This window comes from Quercus robur, chromosome 6 (assembly GCF_932294415.1).
Source record: "Quercus robur chromosome 6, dhQueRobu3.1, whole genome shotgun sequence".
NCBI lineage: Eukaryota > Viridiplantae > Streptophyta > Magnoliopsida > Fagales > Fagaceae > Quercus > Quercus robur.
The window spans coordinates 17,366,514-17,379,857 of record NC_065539.1 but is presented as its reverse complement, the minus strand read 5'-3'; the positions used below and the strand labels follow the sequence as shown (position 1 = coordinate 17,379,857).

Below are 13,344 nucleotides of genomic sequence, written 5' to 3'. Positions count from 1 at the left end.
GCTGCATATGATAATTTACAAACAGTTTGGATTACTAGCCAGCAAATGTACATATAGCATACTGGAAATATAATCGAATCAGTATTTGATCACATTGTGGCGCAACCAAAGCTCATACATGACCATATGGAATGCATCATATCTGATGGGTGGAGAGTTCCACTGGAAATGCCTCTGAACCTGATAGAAGACAATCCATAAAAGAAATTCTTATCAAGTAGTTTACTTTATTTTCCCTTTTTTTTTTTTTTCTTTTTTTTTTTTTTTTTTTTTTTTTATATATATATAAACTGTAAAGACCATTGAAATAATACTTAATACAATAGTGAGTTGTTCACCTACGGAACTTGAAGCCGACAAAGCACACAAACATACGTACACACAAACAATATATACAGCGTAGAAGCAGATTGACCATATGAGAATTGAAAAGTAGTATAAATCAGATAAACCACTTAGAATTTTTGACTTGAGATAGAAAGGCAATACCTTAACTAAGTTCTTGTGAAGTGCAACAAATTCAGCATCAGGTATGTCCTTTAGAATTTGCTTAAGCTGATACACATCATGCTCCTTAAGTATGACAGCAAATTTATGCCAATCCAGAATATCATTGAATGGCAGGTCATAATAATTTGACAACATCACTGCAAGAGATCCAACACATGAAGAACTTAGGGATTTAAATTTTAAATATATACTAGCACAATGATATATAGTGTCGCTGTGCGATATATGTACAGATTTATATACAATTATAAATTTTTTTTTTTTTTTTAAAAAAAGGATAAATTAAAAAATATTTTGATAATATAATTGAAATTGAAATTGAAAAATTACAGAAAATACTTTAAGTTACATGTTGACACATCTTGTTACAAACCCATGAGTAGAATTCACCCTTGAAAACCGGTTTGCAAGGGGAGGGTGTCCAAGAGTTCATAAACACATAATTTAACTTACACTTAATCCATGTGGGACACTAAGATCATAACATACCACCACACCCCGCAACCTACATCCACGACGGCTCACTCTAGCGACACTGACCCGAGGGTAGCCCTTTCTCTTTTTGGTGGCTCCACTCATCTACCAATAATTTTAATCTAGCCTCTAGGTCACCTCCTTCGAGATCCGACCACAATGTCGCAACTCATTTGATCTCATACTCAATGAGCTATGTCCGATTACTTGACATGGAACCTGGCTCTGATATTAAATGTTACAAACCTAGGGGTGTCAATGTTCGACCCAACCTGCGAACACGACACGAACCCAACACAGGTTTTTTCGGGTTAGGGTTGAGCCTTAATGGGTTTGGGTCATAAACGGGTCGACCCGAAAGCGACACGATAAGAAACGTGTCATAAGCGGGTCAACCCGCGTAACCCGCAATAGACGTGTTTGACACGCCAATTTATTTGTGTTACCTCGAAATGACCCACTTAACACAACTCGTTTAACTTGTATAACAAATAAATATTTATTTTATTTTAGATTTGTCAAATACCTTTTATATCCAACATATATTTTAAATTTAAAAAGAAAAGTGAGTAATTACAAAAATTTACAAGGGATATAATTGGAAATTGAAACTTTACAAACCCTAGAAATACTAATACTTTTTTTTTTTTTGGCATAGAACTTGCACAAATGAAATTGGATGAGCTTGTAGAAGATGTTATGAATTTGGACATCAACAAAAAATCTATGGATGATAATCGTGGTCATATTTAGGATTAGTCTACTGTTTGCTCAAATTCTTTCAATATTAATACTTAGTATTTGGCGAGTTCCAAGGATATTATATTTTTGTTGAACTATGTTATTTTATTTTTGTTAAACTTTGTTATTTTGAATTTGGGTTGAAGTGTATGCACTTTTTTTGGAATGTAAAAAACTTATTTCTAGATGAATCTTATATTTTTGTTGAACTATGTTATTTTAAATATGGGTTGAAGACTTGAAGTGTATGCACTGCTTTTTGGGATGTAAAAAAAATTATTTCTAGATGGATGTTATATTTAATATTATGCAGGTTGAAAAGGGTTGTGTTGCATTCATATCAACCCAACACGACTCGTTTATTAAGCGTGTCAAATGGGTTGGGTCAAGTCAACCCGCCTTATTAACAGGTCGGGTTAGGGTTGAAGAATCATGACACGATTATTAAATGGGTTGGGTTAGGGTTGAGCCATTTAGTCGAATACCCCTACCTCGACATGACACGAACCCGACACGCTAACCTGAATTGACACCCCTATACAAACCCATGGGTAGTACTTACCCTTGAACACTGGCTTGCAAGGGAAGAGTAACCAAGAGCTTATAAACACATGATTAAGCTTACATTTAATCCATGTGGGACACTAGGATCATAACAAATCTCATGTAAGACGAAGCTTTTATCAAAACCTATTTTTATAATACATTATTAAAATAAATTAAAAATAATAATGAAACTTCTCTTTAGATTTCTTGAAACTTTGGTAATTTAGTTTTAATAAAAGTACTTCTGAATTTCTTAAAAATTTAGTAATAAAGTTTAATTTACAGAAAACTATGTTGACAAGTTTAAAGATCTATGGTGTGCCATAAGCTGCAAGAACTCAGTTCAATAAGTGACACTTATCTTGAGCCATACAATGCAAATAAATTATAAATCTTTAGTAATAGAGTTTGATTTAGAACAAAGTGTTGCCAAAATTACATTGATAGTTTTATAGTGCACCACATTGCAAAAATTCATACAACCTGTACATTTACGTTGGCCATATAGCGCAAGCACGATGTGTAAGAGTTAAGTCCCAACCTTTTTTTTTATTAATACAAAAAATTGAAGTAATTTAAAGTAAATAATGAAATTTCTAATAACTCTTTGAAATAGAAATTTACTTGAAGTAGTATTTTTAATCTTCTTGAAAGTTTAATATAGTGTCACAATCTATGTTAATAATTTTAATGAACTTATAATCCACCACATAGGTCCACCTGTGTCTATGCTTACTATCAAATATTTTGTTCACAATCGATCCCAAACCCAAAAAAAAATGACAGTTGTGGTAGATTGACAGCCAATGTAAAATTTTGTCACTTTATTATGAATGGATCCACTAATACCTACTATGATCTATGGTACTAAATGTTCGGCTATTAAGAAGTAACATGTCCATAAGACGAGTATAGCTAAAACTAGAATGTTAAGATGGATAAATGGAAATAAAAGAGAAAATAGGATTCGAAATGAGGGAATTCATTTAAAGATAGAAATGACTCCTATTGATGAACAGATGAGAAAATGTCCCTTAAGATGGTTTGGACATGTGCAAAGGAAAGCAATTACTCCACTAATGAGAAAGCGTGAGTTGACTCAAGTCGAGCGAATGAAAAAAAAAGGTAGAAGAAATAAAATAACATTAGTACAAGTAATTTAAAGGGACAGGTCAATAAAGAAGATAACAGAGAATATTACTTCGGATATAATAGAAAAGTGGAAAAACATACATGTGGCTAACCCTAACTAGTGTGTTGAGGATTCATAGTTGACCTCAAAATTTTGGAACTAAAACTTGGTTGTTGTAGTATAGTACGCCACATGAAAAAAGCACTCTTGAAAGTTTTAAATGATTTTGCAAACCCCCCATGCTAATGTATAAATTAGCAAAATCGCATAAGCTGTATAAGAGTGCCAATCAATCAGGTTTGAAGTACAAGTCATGAAGCTAAGCAGTACTCCAAGTATGTAGTAAAATTACAAAATTAAAACAGTGAAATCTCACCAGGAACACATCCATAATGGATTGAGTCAGCTATGCGAGCACTGTTGACTTGGGAACCACCAGGGCATATGCAGAACTTAGTATTATAAAATCTCTTTTGATATATGAGTGGTCCGATAGCCCTATTTATTCTGTTGTTCGAAATATCAAGTTCAGTGTCATTCTGCCACACTCGTGCTAGTATAACTCTAATTTTAGAGTTTCGATGTCCAGCCCAAAAGCCAAGTGTTGTCCTGCAAATCATGTTTGTTATTTTTATAAGCAATTAACTGCCTTGCTGTGTTTTTTTATTTAACAAAAAAAAAAATCACAGTCAGCTACCTATGTAAGGCAAGTCTTAACCTAAAACAATTTCAACTTTCAACTAGTGATAAAATGCATCATGAGACATTCCTATGAAATGAAAACAACATTCCATTCAAGATGAAGATGAGAGTATACAGTTATTTTCCCTTTTCTAATAATTCTAGTATGTATAAAGACAGATATGATAGATAACCTCAAAAATTAACAAATATTATTATTATTGGGAAAAAAAAAAAAAAAAAGAAGGTAGGATGAAATCTGACCATCACCATACCATATCACGACAAAATAAAAAAAGCAGTCTTTGCAGAACTTGATAGGTTTGAGGAATTGTGAAATGTTCTTACTTTCGCATTTCACTTTTCCGAGATATTCTTGACAACATTACTGAACATGTTTGGGTTGGAAAGTTGACACTAATAGATCAAGTGAGACAAGTGTCTAAATTATGCTTCACACATGAGATAGACGGGCTTTCTAATCACAATTTAATTTTATGAAATAATGCATCTCAGCTCTTAACTGCTAGGGTACCGGTTCCTTCTGCTACCTGTAACTTCAAGAGACATTAGAAATATACAATGACTCAACAATTATTCCCTTACAAAGAGATAGACCTTAAAAACAATTCATTAGATGACTTTCTTTTTCTTTAGTTCCCCCAATAACCCTCCCCCTCCAAAATTAAGGATCATAACAAGCCCAAACCCCATAAGCTCCCATCCATGACCTGACATTCACCTTATAAAAGGAAGCAATATACTAAGCCACTCAAGAAAGTGTCTGAACTAAAATAGGTTCAAGTTCCACAAATTTCCAAAAAATCTCTACAAGTTAACCAACTTTCAGGGTAAAAAGAAGTTTCTATACAAGTTTAAAAAGTTTTAACTAATTCAGACTTATAAACTGGTAATATGGTTTAACTTTTAAAAAAGTTTTGCCATTGATCATCACATAGGATCCTTTAACAATATACGATTTTAGTACATCATGATCCCACAATATAAAGCACTAACCACACTGCATTCAAGATAACAATCTAGTTGTAGTTCCAATTCCACGAAAAAAAAAAGTTAAAATGGAGGAAGCCAGATATTTCAAATTTGTATGCCATTTTTTGAATAAGGACTTATTTCCTTAAGAAATAGGAGAGTAAAGCAAATTGATGTTTCAAGTAATAGCTCAGGACAAAGAGAGTAACAAATAATGAAAGTCGGAAATAACCCCAAAACTGGCCATCTGCCATCTACTTATGTGAAAAATATGATAATCATGTAATCAAACATTTACATCCCACAATTTACCTATTTTCAATATCATTTCCTCCAGCTGGAAGGGCAAACGGTTGCAAAACTTGAGGGAGAGCAACATCTTTGTGTGGAATGAATCCAACATCATAGCTTGGGGAGCACACAACTCGAATTGAATTCTTTACAAGAAGCGGAACTCCTTCTGTTGCCCTAACACCAACATCATGACAAGTGACAAAAAAATGATCCGCACCCAAGGTTCTATTCCAGTAAGGATACTTGGAAATTAAGCTTTCCACATAATTCTGGATTATTATGGTCATATTCTCATAAGAAGTGCCCTGCACATGATCATGCAAGCATCACATAGCAGCAGAGAAGAGATCAGAAGTGTAGGTGTAGGTGTTGAATAAAGTGTATTTGTCCTAAACAAGACCAATATCTGAAAAATTGCACTAATTGCGAGTTTGTAAAAGTTAAACTTGCTGTGACAATCTGCAAGGTAGAACTTTCTGACACATCCAAACAATCCACATTTGCAATCATTGTAGTCATTTTTCCTTCAATGAACTCAAAACATTACAACCGACACCAGAGCAAAACAAGCAGTGCCTCAGATTTCACATGGATCTCTACATAGAGTTTCTTCTAAAGCCACAACAAAATCTCATAGCAAACTAAGGTATCAGCCTGCCATAAGTCAAAACATAATAAAATATTACACCCGGACCCCCCACAACTCAAAAGGAAGTCGTGAGATTTTGTTGTGTCCATAGATTTTCTACTCTACATATGTTGTATATGGTATATACTTATAAAGAACATCTAGTGCAAGAAACCCTTTATTTAGTGGAGTTCATTCACCAACTTCCTTGACCTTTCAACATTGGGCAGGCATCACTCAGCCCCCATACATGGTCTTACGAATTTGCAGAAACCTATCTTGTGTTTTAATTTTTGTAAACAACAGCCCGGGCGTGTACATTGTGACCCCCAGGCACCCGTTCTCCTGAAGTTACAGGTCTATTTAGCCATTTAGAGTTCCTAACTCAAAAAACAAAGAGAAGTATTTCGTCTATAACATTTTCACAACAAATCATAGGTAATAAGTTGTTATTGGTTCAAACCATAGGTGATAAGTTATACTGGTGCACAAAACTCCTACTTTTGCAGGGTTTGGAACTCTAAAATCCTAATGAAATTCACAAGTTCCAGTTGTCGTGCTTTCTCAGCAAACAAACACAGCATTGGTGCATATAAATATAAAAGAAGTTTAACAAAAGGCAAGCACAGAAAACAGCATTATCGTAAGGGCATACCTTGCCTCACATCTTGTGGCAAGAGATTGGAATGAAGAAGAGATGAGCCTGATTGGGATCATGGGTACGGAAAATACTATCACGAATGTTCTGAAAGAAATAGCCTTCACTGGCGTACTTGCCCGTAAGCTTTCTTGGGGTCTGGTAAAAAGTGTTGGGATCACCATCTGGGTATATATACACCTTGAATCTCCTCTCCATCTCCGCATAATTCAACCCAAATATCTGCGGCAAATGGTAAACATCCCCGGAAACATCATCTTTCTCCACCTCCACCACCTCTAGTTTAGAAAGATAAAGCTAAGAAGTAGAAGTAGTTGTTGTTGTTGGTGGTGGTGAGGAGTGGAGGGAATTGGAATTGTAGGAGAAGTATGTGAAGGAAAGAAGGGTTAGGGTGGCGAGGGTGAGGACGGAGCTTTGTTGTAAGTTGGATGATGAGAGAGAGAACGCGGCTGCAGCCTAAGGCTGAGATGCCTTTCCGCCGGTTGACATTGCCAACTATGCCCAATAAACAACTGTGTTGTGTTGTGTTGTGTTGTGTTGTTTGGAGATTTTTGACGTTGTTGTTTTAATCTTTATTAGTTATTATTGTCTTACACTCCCTTCTTCCCTTCTGCCGCGAATCTATGATTTATCGCTTATCGCGTTTGTCAATTTATTCTTATAAAATAAATTAAAAAAATAAAGTTGATTCATCATACTTTTTTTTTAATTAAAAATTTTCAATAGTTACCATGGAGGAATGGTTTAAGGGAGTGTCAGATGAGCTACTAGCCTCTTGGCCTCATTAGTGTAGTTTACCTTTATAGATTAATAATTGCAATAGCAGGCAATGGCATCGACAATGGACAAACATTTTATTTTTTCCTTGGGATGAAAAGCCATACTAGTTTTAAATTGGTAATCACTATAAATTTTATTACATTGACTTTACGGTTGTGTTTGGAAACTTGTGTTTAGATTTTAAATTAATAAATTTGATCTTAAATCCATTGATTTTAGTTACTATTTCAAATTCATTGATTTTAAAGATTTAAAAATCCTAAGTAGATTTGTCAAATTCAAATCATTGACCTTTTTTTAAACTATCTAAACAAAATATGTAGATTTTAATCACTCAAATCCAAATCTAAATGCCAATATCTTACTATCCAAATGGACCATATATAATGTGCCGACTTTTAAACATAAAAAAACACATATATTAAGTCGCAATTACAAGAGGTTGTGGGCTTAGTCCATTCCATTTCTACCAAGAGTCGTAACTTTTCATTGAAAGCCTTTAAAATGGCTCTTATGCGCACCTTCCATCAAAATACAGAAGGATGTTCAGTGAGTGACCACGATCCTTGGCAATGGGGTCAATGATCAACTCATAAATTAAAAACCTCGACTCAAGAGTCAAGGCCCACTTTGACACCAGACTTTTTTTAGGAGACCTAATTGATGGCCAAAATGGCCCATTAGCATTAATTTTTGAAATATTTAGCAACAGAGCACTGTTTCGGAAATAATTAGGGAAATACCACTTTTTTGGTACTCGAGCTTGGTGAGCTCGAGTACCATATTTTTTTAATCCACCGTCGCCCCATATTCAAGAAGCCCTATAGTGGCGTTTTTAAGCCCTATAGTGACGTTTTCGGGCCCTATAGCGGCGTTTTTAAGCCCCATACTAGGTTAAGGGGCCCTATAGTGACATTTTCGGGCCTTATAGCGGCGTTTTCCTGCAAAAATTTTTTTAGTCCCCATAACAGGTTCAAGGGGCCCTATAGTGGCGTTTTTAATCCCTATAGTGACGTTTTTAGGCCCGATAGCGGCGTTTTCCTGCAAAAATTTTTTTATATGTCCCCATAACAGGTTCAAGGGCCCTATAGTGGCGTTTTTAAGCCCTATAGTGACGTTTTCGGGCCCTATAGCGGCGCTTTTTTTTTTTTTGAGAAGATGTTTGACCAATGAAAAGGTGGTACTCGAGCTCACCATGCTCGAGTACCAGAAAAAGTGGTATTTCCCTAATTATTTCCGAAACAGTGCTCTGTTGCTAAATATTTCAAAAATTAATGCTAATGGGCCATTTTGGCCCCTAATTGATAAAATAAGCGGAATTGTACCAAATCATTTAATTAACCAATTATGAGCTTGATTTCAATTCGAGGTTAATTACACCACAGTAAACAAATTACCAATAATAAAGTGCAGTAAGATGAAGACACAAGGCAATCTGTTTACAAAATGAAAAACCAGTGGCCTAGCCAAGAAAAAAAATAAACCCCTTTGAGGGTTTACCACTACCACCAATCCCAAGCAAAATCTACTATTAAAATTGAAGTTCTTACAACAGATACTTTCCCTAATTTCTAATTGCTACCTTTAGTAGTGACTTACTCAACCACACAACTCCAACTCGGTTGTACTCTTCTAATATGGATTTCACCAATACAAACCTCCCACTAGCTACTTCATGGATCACGCGGTTCTTCAAATTCACTAAGGTATATCTGATATGATGGTGAATTGAGAGATTAGGTGCAGTAACTCTAGATACACGTGAAAGTCTGTGTGTGTCTAGTGACTCGGCTGGCAAGTCAAATGCTAAGCATTTCTTTGTGTCGGTGATTAACTCAAAGCATCTCAAAACCTTCCTAGGAAATTATATCATTCAATTTTGCTGCACAGCATTTGTAATTACAAGTTTAACATCCATCTATATTACAAATGAAACAAATAGAGGAAGGCTCTTTTATCTTCGATAATGTGGCAACTCAAAATCAAAGGGCTCATGCACGTTACTCTCCGTAGTTCCTATAGCATTAACAGAAAGAGAACAAGAATCAGACACATCTCTGAATCTTAGGCTGAAGCATATACAAGAAAATCCCTCCTGCCACTGAAACATTCAGAGACTCAAACTCTCCAGCCATTGGAATGCTCACAAGCTCACAAACCTGCAAAGATTTCTCTGAAAGGCCACTTCCTTCACTACCCAATACAAAGCACAATGGCACATCTACAAAAGAATCTGCTAGCTCTTGAGAAAGCCAAGCAACTGGCTTTAAATTTTCAGTACTCTCTGGATGGCCAGCCAGCACCTTCATTTGAAATTCATTTATAAGGGCTTCAAGATGAACCCAGTTGCCAGAAACTATAGGGAGCTGAAAGGAGGCTCCTCGGCTAGCTCGAAGTGCTTTCTCATTAAACGGATCACAACAGCCAGGAAGTTGAAAAACACCTCCCTGTTGGACACCAGCCCCAATATTAGACTGACTTCTAAAATATAGATGAAGAACAACAGTTCACGTTAGGCAAGAAATGCATGAAAAGAGTTGCATTAAGTAATAGTATTCATGATAGTGTATGGCTAATCATTGATCTTTCTGTTCAGTAAAAGGAGTGGGACATCTTACAACAGAATGGAAAGATTGTTGAGTCTCAATATGTAAGTGTAACCCTTAAAATGTTATTGCTTGTGACAATTATCATTGAGAAGTTTAAAATAATGAAACCAATCAGGGTTAATGCATTCTACAGGCAGCCAAAGGAAACCTGTAAGCAATCATCAACTAACATCAATTTGCAGCAATGATAGTTGGGAGTCAAACTGATTCCTTAATGATGAAAAGAAATAGCACTTTACATCAAAGCTTTTAACACAACTGAAGTTCAGCAATGCAAGTTGGAGAAGCATCCATATAATATAACATCAGAAAGGTTGTGGAAAAACATAAAAAAGTATAAAGAAGGCAGATACTTCGAAATTGCAACTTATTTCCTTACCCATTTAAAGGCCATAGCTGATCTGAGTAATGTACCAAGGTTTCCAGGATCCTGCATGAATAACACCTTTGAATTAGTGATACAAAATTCAATAAGGTTCCTAAATTCAATTGCCTGTAATTGTAATGGGGATAACAAACAGCATCTTAGGAGTTAGTAATCTTCAGTTAACATGTCATGTTTATTGTATAAAGCAGCACTAATAAACCTATATGGAATTTTGTGCATTTAACAAATAATAGGGAAGAGATGAAAGAGACTTTAATTATTTCCAATCTTTTGTTGCAACAGTTTTATTAAACCTAACAGAATTCATGCTTTGCTTCTGTCTTGCATATTTATATATGTATGTATTAACTACTAATATAGGTGTCTTTTATGTCGGATGAGAAAAGAAATATCAGGTGACTGAGTTGCAGCCATGTAGCACGACAAACTCTTGGCTTCAATTGACTCTACCTAAAAGAAATTGGTAATTAGATCTATTCCCCTTCAATGACTTTTTTCTTCTACTTTCTAAGAATACAGCTTTCATACTTGGATCTCCACTGAGCAGAAGACTAGAGCAGCATCCATAATCACCCCAAAAAGCCAAGAATTACGTGATATCATCTTTTTACACCAAAAAAAAAAAAAAAATGCTAGGCTACAACAATGGAAGAAAAGCCAATCAACAGCCTCCCAATAATGACAACTACTCAGGATAAGTGTGATAATCACCTGGATCCCATCAAGGACTAGAATTCGATGCGGTGATGCGAACCATCTTTGACAATCTGCCTTTTCTTGACCATCAACTACATTGAAAAAACTGGTAGGAATACTCATCAGGGCAATTGCTTCAATAGATTCAGTTGACTGCACACCAGAAAGTTTTCTCATCACCATAGAGCTCACACGCACAATACGAACAGAGAGATCATCTATCCCTTCAGGAACCTCAGCTTTATCAAGTAGAAGTAAACAATCCATTCCCACAGTTTTATCCTGCAACGATTCTTGAAACCTGTATATTTCCCTACAAACAAAGAATATGTCATTGCTTTATCACCTAAAACATAGTAACATGTAGTTCCCATAATCAATTAGGCAGTGAATGCTGAAGTAATATAAAAATTTCGGGTAAGTCATGGAGGAGATAAAAAAATTAAATCTTTGATAATAAAAAAAGCAGAAAGGTCAAATGTAGGGAACATGTTAACTACAACATAAATAGTTCATAGAAATTTAACAACAGAGCTGCCATATCAGTGACAATGAATAAGATGAAATAGCATTATGCAAAACAAAAGTAAGGGAATCATAGAAGAGAGAATAAATTATTCAAATTTCCTCAACCAAAGATTTCACTCTCATTCTCTTAAATTATTTGGGACCCGAAATACCTGAACTGTCAGGAATTTTAATTTTTGGAAGCCCAGAAGAACAAAATTCATAAGATTGAACAATTCAATTTCTTTTCTTCTCTTCCACTACTGAGCATCCAAAAAAAAAAGCGAAAGCCGGAATTCATTTGAGAAAGCTCTAATCACTGATAATTACAAAGTCCATGGCAGAACTCATTTTCTAATTCTTGGAAATAATAATGATAATAATATTCGTTTACTTTCCTACATATTCTCAGCAACGAAAACAGAGTTTAAGAAAAATAGTAGATACCCATTTTAATTTTTGGGCTACTAGGCTTGTTGACTACAACATAGAAAACTACCCAGATAAATTGAAATGAAAGAGAGAAGGATTAGCATGAGTACCTAATAGGGGTAGCACCCACAACGAGAACTGAACCATGGGAGTGGCGATAAGAAGAGTTGTGGCGCAGCTTGAGGCAGTGCTTCACAAATGGGTTTGAAGTGCTAGTAATGGATTGCACATGAGAAGGTAGAGGGACTTTCACTTTCACATCGTAAGAAGCATTGTCATACTTCTTTTCGAAATGGGTTTGTGTCTGAGTCTGAGCAACTTTGAGTTTGAGTTTTGGAGGAAAAGTAGGTGATGTAGTCACCCAGCCCCAGCAGGACGTGTCTGTGCATTGCATTCCTTCTACTCAGTCTATACTCTATACCATACACTCGCAGTTTTCCTATTCTGAATACAGAATCGAAGCTGAAAGAGTACTTACTTTGCCACTTAAACTACCTTCCAATACCAATACATGCTTCTATCCAATACCAATACATGCTTCTTAACTAGTGTTTTGGAGAATGCTTAGTCCATCAGAGGATGTACAGTTTGTTAAGACGCATTGAGGATTAATCATTTGTAAGTACTAACAGATTTCGAACTACACGTTACATTATTCACAAAATATCTAGTTTTATAGTATAATAATGAAAGGGACATAATAACGAGTGCCTTTAAGATATTTGTTAACAATCTATTTAAGGAAAGTTTTGACATCACTTTTTTAGGAAATGAAAAAAGTTGTCAAAACATTAATTTTTTTTTTTCCATAAAAACTTTATTTAACTAGATTTTTAACCAGTGTCCTAAGAACACTCATTAGCATTTCCCATAATTAAATATAAAAAGCATATTTTTTTATTAAAAAAAAAAAAAAAAAAAACTAGCAAAATTTAAAACACTCTAAAATAACAAATATAAATAGCTTAATTTAGAGAATATAATATATTGTATCAATTATACTTAGTTAAAAAGTAATCCCATTATTTTAAAAAGGGTTTAGAACTAATACTTATAAATCTCATATACCATTTTCATATTTTAATTAACCAAAAAAAAAAAAAAAAAAACAAACAAACAAACAAACAAACAAATTGTCAAATTTTACAATTTTACAATTTTTCAGCACATTAGACGGGTCTACAACTAGTTGGCATAATTTATTTTTCATTCTGGGATTATGATGCCTTCTGTTGACTGCTTTTTCATTTTTATTAGTATTTTTGTTTGTTATCT

At 34.7% G+C, this 13,344-nt stretch overlaps 1 protein-coding gene and 1 pseudogene across 1 annotated transcript; both read right to left on the bottom strand.

Annotated features, from left to right (window-relative positions):
- Positions 1 to 78: 78 nt before the first annotated feature.
- On the bottom strand, positions 79 to 7,901 carry LOC126689920 (probable glycosyltransferase At5g03795; annotated as a pseudogene).
- A 1,379-nt stretch (positions 7,902 to 9,280) lies between these two features.
- Positions 9,281 to 12,696, bottom strand: LOC126733039 (uncharacterized). The gene is made up of 4 exons (XM_050436155.1): positions 12,180 to 12,696; positions 11,146 to 11,443; positions 10,426 to 10,476; positions 9,281 to 9,884 (listed from the first exon to the last, which is right to left on the bottom strand). The coding sequence occupies exons 1-4, from the start codon at positions 12,461 to 12,463 to the stop codon at positions 9,483 to 9,485; spliced, it is 1,035 nt and encodes a 344-aa protein (XP_050292112.1). The 5' UTR covers positions 12,464 to 12,696; the 3' UTR covers positions 9,281 to 9,482.
- Between the last annotated feature and the right edge of the window lie 648 nt (positions 12,697 to 13,344).